General features: G+C 38.8%; 1 protein-coding gene across 2 annotated transcripts in view; it reads right to left on the reverse strand.

Moving 5' to 3' along the window:
• Nucleotides 1-6,591: 6,591 nt before the first annotated feature.
• Nucleotides 6,592-19,447, reverse strand: part of HERC3 (HECT and RLD domain containing E3 ubiquitin protein ligase 3) — a 110,612-nt gene continuing 97,756 nt past the window's right edge. For both annotated transcript variants that reach the window (XM_053901397.1, XM_053901398.1), the window contains exons 24-26: nucleotides 10,787-10,970; nucleotides 10,463-10,565; nucleotides 6,592-8,297 (exon numbers count right to left, since the gene is read on the reverse strand). In XM_053901397.1, coding sequence (XP_053757372.1) covers nucleotides 8,089-8,297; nucleotides 10,463-10,565; nucleotides 10,787-10,970 — 496 coding nt within the window. In that variant the 3' untranslated portion in view covers nucleotides 6,592-8,088. The remainder of the gene's footprint in view (nucleotides 8,298-10,462; nucleotides 10,566-10,786; nucleotides 10,971-19,447) is intronic.

Raw genomic sequence — 19,447 nt, forward strand, 5'->3', positions numbered from 1 at the left:
ATGGCTTTATTATATTGAGGTATGTTCCCTGAAACACACTTTGTAGAGAGGTTTTACCATAAACGAATATTGAATTTTGTCAAATACTTTTTCTGCATCTGTTGAGATATAATTTTTATTATCCTTCATCTGTTAATGTATCATGTTGATTGATTTGCAGATATCTAACCATCCTTGTATCCTTGGATTAAATCCCATTTGTTTGTGATAATTGATCCACTGATTTATTTAAACATATCCTTCCCACGCACCCCCCCCCCAATTTTTTTGTGAGAGAGCACACACATGAGCGTGACAGGGGCAGAGAGAGAGGGAGAGAGGGAATCTCAAGATGCAGGTTAGAATTCACAAACTGCAAGATCATGACATGGGCCAAAGTCTGACGCTTAACTGACTAAGCCACCTAGGTCTCCTGGTGAATGATCCTTTTATGTATTATTGAATGTTGTTTGCTAAAATTTTGATTTTTGCATCTATGTTCATCAAGTAGTTTTTTGGTTTGCTTTATAGTGTCTTTAGTTTTGGTATCAGGGTAATGCTGACCTCTTAGAATGAGTTTTGAAGCTTTCTTTCCTCTTCTGGTTTTTGGAATAGTTTGAGAAGAACAGTTGTTAGCTCTTCTCTAAATGTTTGCTAGAATTCACCTATGAAGCCATCTGGTCCTGGACTTTCTGTTGTTTTTTGATTACTGATTCAATTTCATTACTAGTTGATCCATTCAGATTTTCTATTTCTTTCTGATTCAGTTTTGCAAGATTGTATCTTTCTATGAATTCATTCATTTCTTCTTAGTTGTCTACTACTTTTTCATAGTAGTCTCTTATAATCCTTTGTTTTTCTGTGGTGTCAGTTGTAATTTCTCTTTCATTTCTGATTTTATTCAAGTCCTATTTTTCTTGATGAGTCTGGCTAACAGTTTATCAGTTTTGTCTTTCCAAAGAACTAGCTCTTGGTTTTGCTGATCGCTTATATATATGTATATATATAAATGAAATAGAGGCGAAAAATAGAGGCCAAATATATAAATGAAATAGAGGCTACACACACGCACACACACTTCTGCTTTGATCTTTATTATTTCCTTCTTCCTAATATCTTTGTGCTTTGTTATTTTTCTAGGTTTTTTTTTGAGTGTAAGGCTGGATTGGTTGAGCTTTTCCTTGTTTTTTGAGGTTTAAGATAGACCTGTATCATTATAAACTTCCCTCTTAGAACTGCTTTCACCATGTCCCAAAGTATTTGGACTGTTGTGTTTTCATTTGTTTCCATGTGCTTTTTTTAAAATTTCCTCTTTGATTTCTCTGTTGACCCTTTGGTTGTTTAGTAGCATATTGTTTCGCTTCCATGTGTTTGTGGTTTTTTCTAGTTTTTTTTTTCCTTGTAACTGATTTCTAGTTTTATGCTGTTGTGATCAGAAAAGATGTTTAATAGGATTTCAGTATTATTACATTTATTGAGTTTTTTTTTGTAGCCTAACGTGATTTATCTTGGAGAATGTTTCATGTGCACTTGAATGTGCATTCTGCTGCTTTGGGGTGGAATGTTTGATATTTATCTGTTAAGTCCATCTAGTCTAATGGGTCATTCAAAGCCACTTTATTGATTTTCTGTCTGGATGATCTAGCTATTGTAAATCAGGTGTTAAAGTCCCCTAATATCATTGTATTACTGTCAATTTTCCCTTTATGTCTATTAATATTTGCCTTATGTATTTAGGGGCTCCAGTGTTGGGTGCATAATCATAACTAGTATATACTCTCTTGTTGGATTGATCCCTTTGTGTAATATCCTCCTTTTTCTCTTGTTAATCTTTGTTTTAAAGTCTATCTTGTCTCAGGGGCGCCTGGGTGGCTCAGATGGTTAAGTGTCCAACTTCAGGTCAGGTCATGATCTCACGGTCCGTGAGTTCAAGCCCTGCGTCAGGCTCTGTGCTGACAGCTCAGAGCCTGGAGCCTGTTTTAGATTCTGTGTCTCCTTCTCTCTTTGACCCTCCCCCATTCATGCTCTGTCTCTCTCTGTCTCAAAAATAAATAAACGTTAAAAAAATTTTTTTATAAAAAAAATAAAAAAATAAAAAAATAAAGACTATCTTGTCTGATATAAATATTGCTTATCCCAGCTTTTCTTCACTTCCATTTGCATGCAGTATCTTTTTCCATCCCTTTACTTTTAGTCTGTGTCATTAAGTCTGAAGCAAGTCTTTTGTAGGTGTGTAAGCAGAATATAGGTGGGTCTTTTTTGTTTTGTTTTTTTAATCCACTCAGTTACCCTATGTTTTTTTATTGGAACATTTAGCCCATTTAATTATTGATAAGTATGTACTTATTGCCAATTTGTTAATTGTTTTCTCATTATTTTTGTAGTTCTTCTATGTTCCCTCCTTCTTCTCTTGCTCTCTTCCCTTGTGATTGATGACTTTCTTTAGTATTACACTTGGATTCTTTTCTCATTACTTTTTTGTGTATCTATCATAGTTTGTTGGTTTGTGGTTACCATAATGTTCATATACAGTAAAACCTTGGTTTGTGAGCATAATTCGTTCCAGAAACATGCTTATAATCCAAAGCACTTGTATATCAAAGTGAATTTCCCCATAAGAAATGGCAACTCAGATGATTCCTTCCATAGCCCAAAAATATTCAAATAAAAATGATTACAATACTGTAATATAAAATAAGGAAGAAATTAAAAAATATAAAGAAAAATAAGTTAACCTGCACTTACTTTGGAAAACCTTGATGGCTGGTATGAGGGAGACAAGAGAGGGGAGGGTTATTATTGCAGGATGACTTTAGCTAACACTAATGGAATCTTTTTCTGCATGGGGGCCATTGTATATGCTCACACGGATGTTGACAGAAGTAAAGTATTAATAAACTCTTGTCATATACTGTATTTAATGTAACTGGTAATAAGGCAGCTGAGGAAAGGGTCTATATCTGAAGGCAGGCTGCCCTACAATGAAGCAAAGCATTCCTTGTATGGAAAAGCAAAAAACTGTCCATACGTGCTTTGAAGTGACAAAAAATATACTAGTTCCAGTTGTGGGCACCTTCCAAAGTTCTGAAAAATCGCAGATTTCTGCCAAACACTGCAGCCTGAGACTAAGCATCCAAGCATGGGAGACAATTACCCACAATCCCACAGCAAGAGAGAGAGAGAACCACTGGCTCGGTTGTGATCATGTGACACTCAGTGTCACGTACTACTACTGCAAGACATCGTTCGTTTTTCAAGTTAAAATTTATTACAAATGTTTGCTCGTCTTGCAGAACACTCAAAGTTACAACCCAAGGTTTTACTATCTATATTGATGGGCACTTAAGCAAATTCTCACAAGAACTAGATTTTTACTTTCTACCTCCACATTTTATGTATGTCATATTTTATATCCTTTGTTTTGTGAATCTCTTAACTAATTTTTCAGGTATAATGGATTTTACTATTTTTGTTTTTTAACCTTCACACTAGTTTTATAAGTGCTGTATGTTTGCTTTTACTCATACATTGTTGTTTTGTTTTGTTTTTGTCCCCTTCACAGTTTTCTTCTAATTATGGCCTTTCCTTTTCTGCTTAAAGAATCCCTTGGGGGCGCCTGGGTGGCTCAGTCGTTAAGCATTTGACTTCCGCTCAGGTTATGATCTCATGACCAAGTCCCATGTCTGGTGAGCTCAAACCCCACATCAGGTGAGCATGAGCCCCACTTCAGGTGAGCTCAAGCCCTTCTTCGGGTAACACACAAGCCCCGGGTGAGCTCCACTTCTCTGTCACTTGTGGGATTCTCTCTGCCCCTCGCTCACTTGCACTTCTATCTCAATAAATAAATACATTAAATTAAAAAAAAAATCTTTTGAACATTTCTAGTAAGACTGGTTAGTGGTAATGAACTCCTTTATCTTATGTATGTGTGGGAAGCTTGTGATTATGAATGATCACCTTGTCAGGTAGAGTATTCTTGGTTGTAGGTTTTTTCCTTTCAGCACTTTGAACAGATCATACCACTCTCTTGTTTGCAGTTTCCACTGAAAATCAGCTGATAGCCTTATGGAGTTTCCTTTGTATGTAATTAGTTGTTTCTCTCTTGCTGCTTTTAAGATTTTGTCTTTATCTTTAATCTTTGACATTTTAATTATTATATGTCGTGGTGTGGATCTCCTTGGGTTCATTTTGTTGGGGGTTCTCTGTGTTTCCTGGACCTAGATATCTATTTCCTTCCCAAGATTAGAGAAGTTTTCAGCTATTAAAGTTTTCTCCTTTTTCTCTCTCCTCTCCTGGGACTTTCTAGAATATGCATGTTACTATACTTCACACTCTGATAGAGATCCCTTAACCTAGCCTCATTTCCTTTTCTGTTTTCTTTTTGATGTTCAGCTTGCATGCTTTCCATTACCCTTTCAGATTGCTGATCCATTCTTTGTGTCCTCTAATCTACTGTTGATTCCCTCCGGAGTATTTTTCACACAATTATTCTTCAACTGTGATTGGTTCTCTTGTATAATTTTCATCTCTTTGTTGAAGGTCTCACAATTCATGTACACTTTTCTGAAGGCCGATAAGCATCTTTATGACCATTAGTTTGAACACCATATCAGATAGGTTACTTATCTCCATTTTATTTCTTTTTCTGAAGGTTTGTCTTGTTCTTTCATTTAGAGCATATCCCTCTGTTTCCTCATTTTGTTTGACTTTCTGTGTTTATATGAATCAGGCAGAACAGCAACTTCTCTAAGACCTGAAGGAATGGCTTTGTGTATGGTCATCCCATGTAGATTACACATGCCTTTTGACTTTGGTTAGCCAGCTAGAGCGGTAGCAGGTACAGACTAGAGTCCCTGGGCCACTCAGCACTGGGGCAGTCCTGATGGGATGGCGAGAACTGGAGTGGGCACAGGTTGAGGAGGTCCCAGGGTACTCTGCATAGGGTGTGCCCAAAGCCAAAGTGGGTAAAGCTTGTGCAAAGGGGTCAAGGGTGTTCCATACTGGGAGTACCTAGGTGTGGTTAAGTGGAGCTGAGGTGTGCCATGCTGGGAGGTCTTGGGGTACTCCTTCCCCAGGGTTCTGGCAGGACAACTTGAGCCAAAATAGGTGAAGGCCTGGGGTATTCTGGGATACTTTGCACCTTGGTGAGACCGCCATAGTTCTATGGTGGGTGTTGTCCAGGGGTGTCCCAGTATATGCCATACTGGGGCCACCTTGTGCAGTCTCCTTTAGGGGATGGCCTGGCCCTACTTCTATGTGCACTATCAAGGTGGAGGGAGAATGTAAACAATGGTACTCACCTGCCTCTTAGACTCCAGAGTATTCTGCAGCTCCCCCACTGTTTGGTAGAGCTCTAAGGCTCATTCGTTCATATTGTAGTTGCTCATTAAACCGTGGTGTTTTTTCCCGATGCACCAGGGTAGCCAGGGCTGGTGTGGTCTGGGGCTCAGGACTTGCTGAGGGCAGTGGGGTGGTTAGGGCATCCAGACACTGCTCTTTCCTGTGCTGGTGGAGGAGAGGCCATAAACAGTGGCACTTGCCAGCTTCTCCAACATCCCATGGTTTGGTGGAGGGTTAGTTCCTTTATATTCTAATTGCCCATTTAAGCCACAGCTTTTTCCTGTGCCCCAGGACAAATGTACTCACAGTCCCTAGTACTGTCCTTCCTGCTGCAATTCACAGCATTGGGAGTAGGGTTCTTGTTATCTCTATAGATAGGTATAGGCTTGGTGTGTCCATACAGGCAGTGAGTTCAGGGTCTTCCTGAGCTGCCATCTTGGACTATCCCTCCATGCATTTTTTTTTTTTAATATGGTTTCCATACAACACCCAGTGCTCATCCCAACAGGTGACCTCCTCAATGCCCATCACCCAACCCCCTCCCTCCCACCCCCCATCAACCCTCAGTTCTCAGTTTTTAAGAGTCTCTTATGGTTTGGCTCCTTCCCTGTTTTTTTTTTCCCTTCCCCTCCCCCATGGTCTTCTGTTAAGACAGATACCATATGTTTTCACTCTTATGTGGATCCTGAGAAACTTAACAGAAGTCCATGCACTCTTCTACTTCCACTGCTGCCACTCTCACTGCTTTCAGAGTGGCAAGGACTGACTCCTCCTCCACATGCACCCTCCCCATCCACAGTTTTCTTCTTAAAACCAGGCTCAAGTCCTATCACTGCCCCCTACCCCACCCCAAAGTTCTGAACATTTTGACAAATCCTGACCAACTCAGGTTCCAATGTTTAGCCTGGTTCCTCAGCACGAAAGCTACTTTCTTTCTCCTCAGTCTTATTTACCATTATTCTATTTCCTCTGATGCTCTCTTCAAATTGTTCCTGGCCCTTCCCTAAATATGCTCCCATGTTCAAGCCTTTGCTAAGGGCTTCTCCTCCATGCAAAATGCCTTTTCACTCATCACAACCTTCAGAAGTCCCATCCATTCATAAGGCTACTTGCTTCCCTGATCCTGGGTACTGCCCCTGCTTTCTTTCCCATTCCCCTAGTGCTTGCTTTTACTTTCTTATGACTGGAACCAAATTCAACCTTGTATTATTTGAGTAGCTAACTCTTCTATTGAAAGCAAGCTACTCGTTCTGCAAATACAATAAAAAATAGTTTTAAGTTAAAACACCAAATTTATTGCATAATATTGAACTATATGCACACACATAGAAAATAAACATTTCATATAACTGTATATCTTTTTTATTCTTGTATTATAAAGACTGAAAAAACTACCAATTTAGCCATTGAAATAACTTTTAAAACCAAAAAAAAAAAAAAAAAAAGCAAAATCTACATCCTTCATTGAGATTTGATGCTGTATCACGGTTCATAAATACTTCATTTTATATAAATAAGTCTTTCCTCTAGTGACTAAGAATTTAAAATTAGGCTGACATGGATTCTTTGATCATGTAGAATTTTCTTATCCCATGATGAAGAAGATTGAGCATGTCATTATTTTTGATACATATATTTTCTTTAAACACAATCCCCCCTGAAATCCCACTGTAAACAAACATTTCAAATGCAATAAACAAAAGATCCATAATATAGAATGTCCTTAAGTGTTAGCAATTAGGGAAAAGGAAAAAAAATAGAAATTTTGCAATTTAAATAGAAATTAAAAAAATAGACTGCATGCATCCACTAGAAGGAGAGGAAGGGAGCATTAAGTCAGATAACAACAATGGGATGAAGTAAGAGCAAAAGGGAAGGAGAGGAAGAAAAGAGAAAGTGGTAGAAGGTATAAATTGATAAGGAAAGAGGACAAGAAATTTATTATTTCTACTTTCCTTAGAGAAGCAACTTGCTCCAGAAGCGAGATAACCGAAGGGGTGGGGGGTGGTCTATCACCTCACCTTATTGTCGAAGGTACTTGGCTGAACAACAAAACAAAATTTGGCTCAGCGGCAACGCTAAGCTGCTCTACACATCTTTAAGTAGGTCCAGGCAGAGCCAGGGGGAGATTGCTAGTCCCTCAATAACTTCTTGTAAAGCAAGATGTGTTCATAAAGGCTCCCACAAATTCTCAAGAGTTCAGCCAAAGTAATGGACCCAGATCCAGCTTCCTGGAATTGGGAATTTCTGAAGTAGTCCTTTCCCCTTTAGTCCTTACAGTAGGGCTGCAACAAGCCAGGAGCATTTCCAAGTCTGCAGAGAAAGGAGACGTTCCGCACGTGCAGGTGAGAAAGGACACATTAGTCAAAATCATTCTTGCAGAGGAATGAGAAGAGAGGACAGGAAGCACTGTGAGGAAATATCAGGGCTGAGACATCTGGGAAGTAAGAGTTTAAAATTCCACTGCCATTGTATCCAGCAGAGTGCAACATACTCACAAGTGCAAGGAACACTACTAGGTAATTTGGTTTAAAGACAAAAATGCCTCCCATATTAAGAGCCAATTTTTCACCCCATCCCTAACCCCTGATTTTTCAAAAGGGTTGCTTACTGCTCACAAGCCCAGAAACACATCTACTGGGTTCAGGATTCAAAAGTCCCAACTCACTTATACAATAAAAAAATAGAACTCCCTCCCCATGGTTTTCTGTATGGGCCTCAATGTGGACACCAAGGAAGGGAGGGAAATCTGGGGCAAGCTGGGGAGCCTCAAGCCAAACTGAACCCCTCATAGTTGTCAAGGGCCTGGGTCAGCCGTGCACTCAGGATCTCTTTGCTGCTGTATTTGGGGAGATCAAGAAGATTGTAGCAAGTGTGGGCCACAGGCAAGTACTCCTCTCCGCTGGCTGTGGACTGGATGACGATCTGCAGGCTTGCCATGCCATAGATGGGGATCCGATCACTGCCCGTCAGGAACACTGAGGAGAAAGGGACCCGGCATTACCAGCTGCGCAACGAGGAGCTGCTCTCCGCAGAAAGGAGAGGAAGGTGTGACACCGTGTGGATCGCCTGAGAAGTACACCTTCATGTGCCAACATGGATGGCATTCATATTGATACATGCTTGTTCTTATAAAGCAAAAGAGACTGCCTTTCAAATCCTGTTTTTTGGTTGTATATGGATAAAAATTCTGTTTTTCACTGGCTAATTTCAGACCCTGATTATATACTGATACAAATAATCCATCCAACTGAAAGATGCTCAAAAATGCCCTCAAATAAAAGATGGCCTCAATCAAATGTATGTCCTCATAAATGTTATGAGCCTTCACAGAATCCAAGAGGAAAGGAATTGCTGATATAGGAAAAGAAGAGCTTACCTTAGGGGAAACAAGGAAGAAGACTACAACCTATGTGACCTCAAGGTCTCCTCTTACCAAGTGTCTAGTGCATATAACCCTCCTTAGCTAATGAATATCCATTTGGGATCTGTTTGCTCCTTTCCCTATTTTTTTAAAACAGAAGAGCTGACACTGATATTCTGTTAGACATCTCACTCTTGTAACACTGTGACTTGGCAAAAACAAAACAAAACAAAAAAACAACGCAGCTGTCTTTCTCTGTTTTCTGGCACTACATAATCTCAGAGTTAATTGCTGGAAATTACTAGAAACAAATCACTGGTTAAGGAGCACTTTCAACTAACCTATTACCTGAGGCTATGATATGTAAACATTCTTGCCAAAATCTGTAGAGTTACTAAAAATTTCCACAAGTCTAATGATCTCGGAAGAGAAAAATGTCTTTTAAGGAAATCTCCATGACCACGAGCAGGCTCCTCTTGGTTGTTATAGCCCTATGAGCTCCCTTGATACACTTTAACCTATTTGACTTATATGCCACTGATTCCCAAGAGCCAATGTAACTAGGCAGAGGGGAAGCAGGGCTTTTTTTAAGCATTCTTGTGTGAGCCCAACTTCCTCCATCCTTACTCCATAGAAGCACAAGAATGTGGAGGTAAATCCTGCATTAATATTAATATATGCTCATTCTTATAAAGCAAAAGGGACTACCTTTCAAATCCTATTGTTTTGTTTTATATGGATAAAAATTTTATACTATTCACCGGCTAATTTCTGGTCCAATTATATACAGTCACAAAGATTTCAACTATTTTTAAAAGGCTGAATTTGGGGACACCCGGGTGGCTCATTCAGTTAAGCATCCGACTCTTGATTTCAGCTCAGGTTATGATTCCAGGGTCGTGGGATCAAGCCTGCATTGGGCTCTGCACTGAGAGTGGAGCTTGCCTGAGATTCTCCTCCCCCCGCCTCCCTCCCCCCTCACCGCCCCTCTGCCCCATTCGTTCTCCTTCTCTCTCAAATAATATAAAATAGAATAGAATGGCTGAATTTGTTCACCTAAACTCGGCTTCATTCTCCTTTCCAGATATTACCCTTCTTAAATGCCACCCAGCCAGTGATCAAGGACCATATATTATAGGCTTCCATGTACGTGTAATGTCCAAAACAGGCACACCCACAGAGCCAGAAAGTAGACTGGTGGCAGTGGGGAGGAGGTGCTGTGAGAGGTTGGGAAGAAATGCGGATTGATTAAAGAGTTCGAGGTTTCTTAAGATGATGAACATGTTCTAAAAATTATTGATAGTTTCAAAATTCTGCAAATATACTAAAAACCACTGAATTATACACTTTAATTGGGTGAGTTGTATGCTTTGTGAAATATATATCTCAATAAAATTATTAAAAACCATATCTCCCCAGTTATATCTGCAGCGGGCACTGTAAAATCTTCAAAAGTCTAGAGAGATAAGGGAAGTTAATCAGATTCCATCAAAATAATATTTAAAGGTATCACATATAAAATAACTAATATTTTTAGAGCAATGGAAAAATCAATGAAATGTTTTTCTTCCTTGATTCAACACATCCTGTTAGGCAACAAATACTGATTAACAAGCTGTGTTTGCCTGAGATACCATTAAGACAAGAAGTGTAGATTATTTCCCTTATTTACTCTTCTCCATTTAAAAGAGTTGACCTTAACCTATGGAGTACATCATCCTACACCATATGCAACACTGAAGTGTGGACAAACACCAGATTAACATTACTGATACTTACAGAGAAACTTCTTCTTCTTTTCCAATGGAAATTCATGAAATGTTTCCCAAAATAGTTTCACAGTGGGATGTGTGGCTGAGTAATCACCCTTGTAGATGGCAGTCTGCCCAAAAAAAAAAAAAAGAAAAAAAAAAAAACCTATCTTAAAGGAGAGGACATACATTTGTGTACCATTTGCAGTTGAGACTAAGAAAGAACCCCTGAGATACAGGAAGCCTCTGATTCCTACTCAACCACAGAACACTTGGAAGACCATGCTCTGGGCACAGCTACCCAGGCCACTGCTGCTTCCTTGGAGGTAAAGACAGTGCCGTTTGTGCTCACCTCTTCTAGTTCTTCCCAGTTGTAGTTGCTGTTTCCCACCATCATAGCCCTTAGTTCTGAAGGCTGGAAGAGCTCGAGCACCTTGCCACCACACACTTTTAGGAAGCCACTGGAGAAGGCTGTGTACCATTCGTGAACTGAGATTTGGAAGACATAATTCACATAAGCATCCACGAATTCCTGCCTGCCAGAAGACCAAAGAAATAGAATACATTTAGCCCAAAGTCTTAATAGAGTTTATCAAGTTCACCTTCTAACACAGAGGTTGAGAGAGATTAAAAGTGGAATTTCATCAAATTCTCGCACCATGAGGCATCTGTAGGTTACTGCCCAGCCCTAGGATTCCACTAGAGTTTCAGGTGATCGGGGAGCAGGGAAGCCAGGTAGGCAGGGGAGGAAGCAAGGCAGGTAGAGCTGTACCACTGACTTTATTTTACCTGAGGAGCTCCAGGTTTCATCTTGCTTATTAGGGTCCTACTTAAAATTTAGTTTGAAAAAAGTAAAGACTCTCTGCTTAAAAAAAAGTCTAAAATAATGACTGTAGGCTTCTTCCTTTCTCTTCAGAAATGAGTAAAGTTAAACCATCTGATATTTGCATCCTCACCTATTCTAAAAGGTAATTTCTGGAAAGGACTGTCTTATACAATGGGTTCCATCTGACTAATAATCAGTCAAATGCAAATCAAGACACTAACTTCCTGCAAGTCTGGTTCACAGCAAGTTGGCTTCCTGGGCTGCAATTGTAGATAAGGGGTTGGTTTTCTAAGCAGGTTTCTGCAGGTTGCAGGTCAGAGTTCTATTTTCATACATGGTCTGTGCCATCATCTGTGTGCATTCAGTGTCTCACTAGTGGGAACGTGAACTGTGAATTGAGACATAAACATCTAGGAGAAAAACTTACCAATATCTAGAGAAGTTGAAAACGTAAATACCTTTTGACTGAGCTACCCCTACTACCAGGTGGGTGGCTGAGAGAGACTCTCATGTGAGTGCACAAGTACACAGATGTTCACTGCACCATCTTCTTATAATACACAGAATTGTAAGACACAAAACTAAATATCCACTAATATGAGAGTGGACAAAAAAAGATGGTATGGTCATATGACAGAAACCATTTAAGCACAGCACTCTAATGGAATTAACTATACCCGTATTTATCAAAATGAACGGAATCTCAAGAACAATGTTTAAGTGAAACCCAAGTTTTTGAATGTTAAGTACAGTATGATAGCATTTACTAAGTTTTTTAACGTTTACAACAATACTATCTATAAGAGTCAGAGGCTCTGCCACTTACAGCCTGTGACCCATGGGTAAGTTATTTAATCTCTTTATGCCTCAATTCCTTCATCTGTAAAATGGGAAAAGTAAGAGTATAAAACTCATGGGACTGTTATAAAAATTAAATGAGTCAATCCATGAAGAGTTCTTACAACCAAGGCTGCTTTATAAATATTAGCAATTACTACTGGTGGTGGGAATACAAACTGGTACAGCCACTCTGGAAAACAGAATGGAGGTTCCTCAAAAAATTAAAAATAGACCCAGCAACTGCACTACTAGGTATTTATTCAAGAGATACAGATGTGCTGTTTTGAAGGGGCACATGCACACCAATGTTTACAGCAGCGCTATCAACAACAGCCAAAGTATGGAAAGAGACCAAATGTCCATCAACAGATGAGTGGATAAAGAAGATATGGTGTGTGTATATATATATATATATATATATATATATATATACACACACACACACACACACAAATGGAGTATTGCTCGGCAGTCAAAAGGAATGAAATCTCGTCATTCGCAACTACGTGGATGGAAGTAGAAGGTATTATGCTAAGCAAAATTAGTCAGAGAAAGACAAATATCATATGACTTCATTCATATGAGGATTTTAAGACACAGAATAGATGAACACAGGGGAAGGGAAGCAAAAATAATATAAAAACAGGAAGAGGGCAAAACATAAAAGGCTCTTATATATGGAGAACAAACAGAGGGTTCCTGGAGGGCTTGTGGGAGGGGGGATGGGCTAAATGGGTAAGGGGCATTAAGGAATCTACTCCTGAAATCACTGTTGCAATACACGCTAACTTGGGTGTAAATTAAGTAAATTAAGCAAATTAAGCAAATAAATTTTTAAAAAATCCTCAATTTACTAAAGAAAAAATAAATATTAGCAATTATTATATGGCTTATGGCTTTAAAATTCTGTTTATGAGTATGAAATTATATATATGGTATATATAAGAAATGTGGTATGATTTTTTAAAAATAAAACCATTAGGGGTGTCTGGGTGGCTCAGTCAGTTAAGCATCCAACTTTGGCTCAGGTCATGATCTCACGGTTTGTGGATTTGAGCCCTGCGTCGGGCTCTGTGCTGACAGCTCAGAACCTGGAGCCTGCTTCAGATTCCATCTCCCTGCCCCTCCCCTGCTCGCTGTCTCTCTCAAATATAAAAAATAAAACACCAAAAAATTTTAAGAAAAAATAAAATAAAATCATTAATGGAAAAAGATTTTGGTCTTAATATACCCATATATAAAAACATGAAAGAAAATGTATCAAATTCCTAAGTGTTTTGTCTGTATAAGAAAAGAAGATGTGAAAGAGAGGAAAGGGATCAAGAAGATGTACGGGAGTCTCACTGGCATCAGTCATTGTTTTATTACAAAATCTGAAGCACATACTCTGTTTACTCTGGTTCGTGGACACAAAGATGTTCGTCATCTTAGTCTTTGTACTTTTCTATATTTTAACTTTTTTCTAAAAATTAAAAAAAATCTGACCTTATAAAGACAGATACTTTCTACTTCTCCTTCACTGTGGGATACCACTTCATAACACTACACTGAAACATCCTGCATTTCCTCCAAGCAAACACGTCTTACACAATCACCATCTACACCCATAACTAACCAACAGACAGTATAATACAGTGGATAAGTGAGGCAGACAGGGATTCAAATATATGCTCTGCCATGTATATGCTAACTACTAAGCCTCTCTTTTCTCATCTTTAAAATGGGTTAAATGTTCAGTTTTTAAAATAAAAGCCATTAAACTAGAAAGATTATTGTACATCTTAACCACAGATGCTAAAAGTTTCTCACAGGCATCCAATGCACAACTTACCTAAAACCCATTAGATAAAACTAAAGAGGATTTTCCTGGTACAACTGCCTATGAGAAGCACCATCAACGGGATTTTTTCTTATAGACGATTACAGTTAATTTTAGGTGTCAACTTGACTCGGCTATGGTACCCAGTTGTTTAGTTAAACATCAGTCAAGATGTTGCTGTGAAGGTATTTTTTAGATAGGATTAACATCAGAGACTTTGAGTAAAGCAGATCAGTCTCCATAAAGTGGGAAGCCCTCATCCAGTCAGCTGAAGGCCTTAAAAGACTGCGGTCTTCCACACCCTCCAAAGAAGAAGGAATCTGGCTTCCAGACGGCCTTCTGACTCAAGACTGCAGCATCCACTCCCGTCAGAATGGTCAGCCTGCCAGCCTGCCCTGCAGATTTCCAACTTGCCAGCCTCATAATTGTGTGACAGATTCCTGAGGATCAGTATCTCTTTTTGTCTTTCTATATATATGTATGTATACACATCCATATATGTTCCCTTTGAGCTGGGGTATCAGTTTTTTCCTGCCTACAAACTCTAACAGAAACATCAGCGCTTCCTGGATTTCAAGTCTGCCGGCCTTTGGACTAGAACTACAACCATTGGCTCTCCTGGATCTGCAGGTTGCTGACTGCAGATCCTGGGCCTGGTCTGCCTGCATTTATGTACACGTGCGCGCACACACACACACACACTCCCTACTGGTTCTGTTTCTCTGGAGAAACCTAACAGATCATGTAAATATCATCTAAATTAGGTACGGGTGAGAGTTAGTTTGATTAACCCTGAAGTAAAATTCTTCCACAGCTGTGAACCAGCATTGTATCTGTACGTATATATCTCCTATTGGTCCTGTTTCTCTGGAGAAGCCTAATACAAATCTTGGTACCAGGAAGTGGTGTATTACAATAGCAAATATCTAAAAATGTAGAATGACTGTGGAACTGGATAACAGGTAAAGGCTGTCAGAGTTTTGAGACACTTGACAGAAAATGCCTAGATGCCTGGAAGAGACAGTTAACAGAAATATAAACAGCAAAGGAGATTCTGGTGAGGGCACAGAAAGATAAGAGGAGAGCTGTAGAGAAAGCTTTTGTTGTCAGAAAATAAATACACATCAGAAACAATGTGGCTAGAAAAAAGAATGTTGAAATGCCTCTGGAGAAGTTTACAAGGAAATGTGCTGCTTATTGGAAATTGGAGGAAACGTGATCTTGTTATCAAGTGGCAAAGAACTGGGCCAAATTGTGTTCTAGGGTTTTGCATCCCTGTGACTTGTCTGGGAAGCCAACAAAGTTACTAAAAATAAAAACTTTTAAGAGCAGAAACACTGCCAGTTTGCACCAAAGAGACAGGGACGGACAAAATGAAGGAAGACTGTTGGACTTCTGGAATTCTACTGGTATGAAATGAACCTACCCAACTGACGCACTCTGCAAACAGGCATTACCTTTTAAGAAAAGGGAAGAATGCCCCCAAAGGCAAATCAGAGTCCAGTGAGCCTACTACTGCCATCATGGGCTTATTAGGTCAAGGAACCAGAGCCAGTAACTTCTTGGCCACGGAAGGTAGGGCCACCACCCCTGTGAGCCAGAGGATACAGCATAGTCCCAAAGAAGATTATTCTCCAAGCCCCAAAATCTAGTGAAATTTTCCCTGCTAGGTTTAGGACTTGCTTGGGACCTATGACCTCTTTCCTCCTGATGTCTCCCTTTTATAATGGGAATGTCCATCCCATGCCTGTGCCCACCATCGTACTGAAGCAGATAACTTGAATCTGGCTTCACAGCTGTGGAAGAATTTTACCTCAGGATTTAGACAATATTTACCTGATATATGAGTCAGGGTTCTCCAGAGAGAAACAGAACCAGTAGGTATGTGTGTGTACATGTACACAAATGGAGGCAGATAAGCCCCAGGCTCTGCAGTCAGCAAGCTGCAGATCCAGGAGAGCCAATTGTGTTCTAGTCCAAAGACAGGGAGGCTTGAGAATCAGGAGGGGTTTATGCTTCTGTTAGAGTCTGTAGGGAGGAAAAACTGACGTCCCAGTTCAAAGGCAGAATCAGGCAGGAAGAGTACCTGTTACTCAGCCTTTCTGTTCTATTCAGGCCTTCAACTGATGAGACCCTCACACATCAGGGACTGCAATCTGCTTTACTCAGTTTCCTGTTCAAATGTTAACCTCATCCACAAACACCCTTACATATATCCAGAGTAATACCTCATGAAATATCTGGGTACACCATGACCTAGTCAAGTTGATACCTAAAATTAACCATCACAGATGAGACTTTGGACTTAAGAGTTGATGCTGGAATTGTGTTAAGATTTTGGGGGATGTTGGAGTGGGGTAAATGTATTTTATAGGTGAGAAGGGCAAGACTTTCAGAGGACCAGAGGGTGGAGTGTTATGAGCTGGATTTTCTCCCCCTAAAATTCATATATTGAAGTTCTAACCCCAGTACCTCAGGAGATGACCTTATTTAGATATATAATCTTTACAGAGGTAATCAAGTTCAAAATAGGGGCATTAGGGTGAGCCCTACTCCACCATGACTGGTGTCCTTATAAAAAGGGGAAATTTGGACACAGAAATATTCAGAGGGAAGACAATGGTAAGAGATAGAAGGAGAAGCCAGCCATCTGCAGCCAAAACGAGAAGCTTCAGAAGAAGCCAACCCTGTCAATACCTTGTTCTTGGACTCCTAGCTTCCAGAACTGAGATAATAAATTGTTGTTTAAGCCAGTCTTTGGTACTTTGTTATAGCAGCCCTAGCGAACTCATATACTCTAATCTCTGTATGTCAATTAGTATTGCTCTCAACACATTCTTTTAATAATGATCACTAACAGTTACAGAGTGTTTACTAGGTACTAATCACTGCAATAAATTCTTAGATACACACTATCTCAGTGAATATTCAAAACTACTCTTTGAGTGGATTTAATGGTAGAAGAATGTCCCAATTAAAAAAATATGCAAAAATAAATTTTAAAAAAGTTTCTTGAGGCCGCAGAGATAAATTGTGAATTATTTTCCATTTTCAAAAATTTTCAGGTAAATTGTCATTATTCCAATTTCAGAACTGAATCCAAGACGAACAGTTGGTACATGGGCAGGGGCAGAAATTGAAGCCAGATGTCTGAATACAGACCTGTGCTCCCAACCACCTCATCTAAGTGTCCTCCCTTTCCCCTGCCTTGATTCTTTTCATTTCCAATATGACAGCTACATGAGAAATTACAATATGCCGAGATAAAGTTTTCACAACATGATAGCTCATCTACGTTACTCACAATTCTGTGTTACTGCAGCCTCAATTATACACTAGAGTCCATAAAGCCCACAAAATGAGACAACTCTTAACAAGGCAACATTTTAAAATACATAAATTTAAAAGAACAAGTACTATATCCATTGCCAATGGTTTGTATAAGTCTGGATTCAAATGGTAGTAAGGTTCTTTAAAAAAGTTTATTAAGTTGATTCTGAGATTTATATAGAAAGGTAAAGAAACTAGGAGAGCCAAACCAACTGTGAAAAAGAACAAAGTTAGAGAATTCAACATTACCTAATTTCTTGACTTATTATAAAGTTAGTCATTAAGGGTATTGTTGGCAAAAAGATAGACACATAAATAAATCAATGCAACAGAAAGTCCAGAAATACCCACACAAATATGGTCAGCTAGTTCTCAACAAATTTGCAAAAGCAATTTAGCAGATAGTGTTTTCAATAAATGGTTCTGGATCAACATGATATCCACATGCAAAAGGTATATATCCATATACCTCACACTTATATAAAAGCTAAATCAGTAAGGATGACAGTCTAAATGTAAAAGTTATAAAACTTCTGGAAAAAAACATAGGAACAAATCTTTGTGGCCTTAGATTTGGCAAATATCTTTTAGCCATGACACCAAAAGCCCAATCCATAAAAGAAAAAAAAAATTATCAAAATTTTAAATTTCTATTTTTTGAAAAAAATTAAAAGACTAAGCCATGGACTAGAAAAAATATTTACAAAACACATATTTCACAAAGGACTTGTAACTAAAATATATAAAACCATTAAAAAATAAGAAAACAAAAAACTCAACTTAGAAAATGGGCAAAAGATATAAACTGATATTTCATCAAAGAAGACATATGAATGACACATAAGTATATGGAAGATACTCAACATCATTAATCGTTTAGGATACTATACACGGCTATTAGATTAAGGGGGAAAAACCCGACAATACCAAATACCTTTGGAATAACTATAGCTCATACATTACTTACTGTATGTGTGAAAACAAAATGGTATAGTCACTTTGGAACACTGTGGAACTTTCTCAAAAAGCTAAATATACATTTAAAATATGACCAAGCAATTCTACTTGTAGCTATGTATCCAAGAGAAGTAAAAACTTATGTTCACTGCAGCATTATTTATAATCACAAAACATTGGAAACAGCCCAAATGGGAATATTACTCAGTAATAAAAAGGAAAAAAAAATGACTAGTGTACACAACATCACAGATGAATCTCAAATGCATTATGGTGAGTGAAAAAGGCCAGACTCAAAAGTCCACACACATATGATTCCATTTATAGGACATTCTGGGAAAAAAACAATTTTAGAGATGGATCAGTGGTCAGCAGGGCTGACAAGGGAAGGACTATGAAGGAGTTTTTTGGGATGATGTTATTGTTCTACATCTCAGTGTAGTGTTTACATGACTGTATCTGCCAAAGCAAAGGACAAATTTTATTACACATAAATTAATAATTAAATTGTATTTTTATGTAAAATATAATAAATTATATCTCAACAAAAGACCTTTTTGAAAAAAGTAGCCTAGCTTAACACTAAAGTTTAAGATTTTTTAAGATGAAAAAATAAAATTCCTGTAAGATGAGCACATCCTGTTTGTCTCAACCAACTCAAGGAAGTCAAATGGATTTTACTAAAATTCTAGCTTTTTATAAAAAGTCTGTCACAACTTCTACACTACAGGAGTCTGTCCCAACTTCTACACTACAGTCAGAGGCCTGGTTTCTGCCTCTGATTCTGTCAATCAAGTAATACATACAGTAACAGAATATTTCACTTTATTTTTCTGCTTCCAAGTTCCTTACCTTTAAAATGAGAGAAAGCATTCCTAATCTCAAGGTAAATGCAACCATTAAGAGATGATAAATGGAATATATGTGTAGGACTGCTGAAATACTGACTCCATCTTTGGTCCTCCACCTTGTTCACGTTTGCTCAGTGACTACTCTCGGGGAATACGTGTTCCGGGCCCTTGGAGATTAACACACATACCTTAAAATTATGGGGGAGGCTTGTTTTGGCCTCCTATGAATCTGATAGAGATAACATGGTCTTTCCCCTTCCTGATGTACAGATGGTTCCACAAGTTATAGGTTAGCTGTCAGGTGCACGCAAGCCATTTATATAGGTATATGGGAACCCTTTGCTCTCACTATAATGCCCATCTACCTGTCTCCTCGCCCTATAAAATCAG

The sequence above is a fragment of the Panthera pardus genome, unplaced genomic scaffold (assembly GCF_024362965.1).
Source record: "Panthera pardus isolate Hobbes unplaced genomic scaffold, ASM2436296v1 HiC_scaffold_13, whole genome shotgun sequence".
Classification (NCBI taxonomy): domain Eukaryota; kingdom Metazoa; phylum Chordata; class Mammalia; order Carnivora; family Felidae; genus Panthera; species Panthera pardus.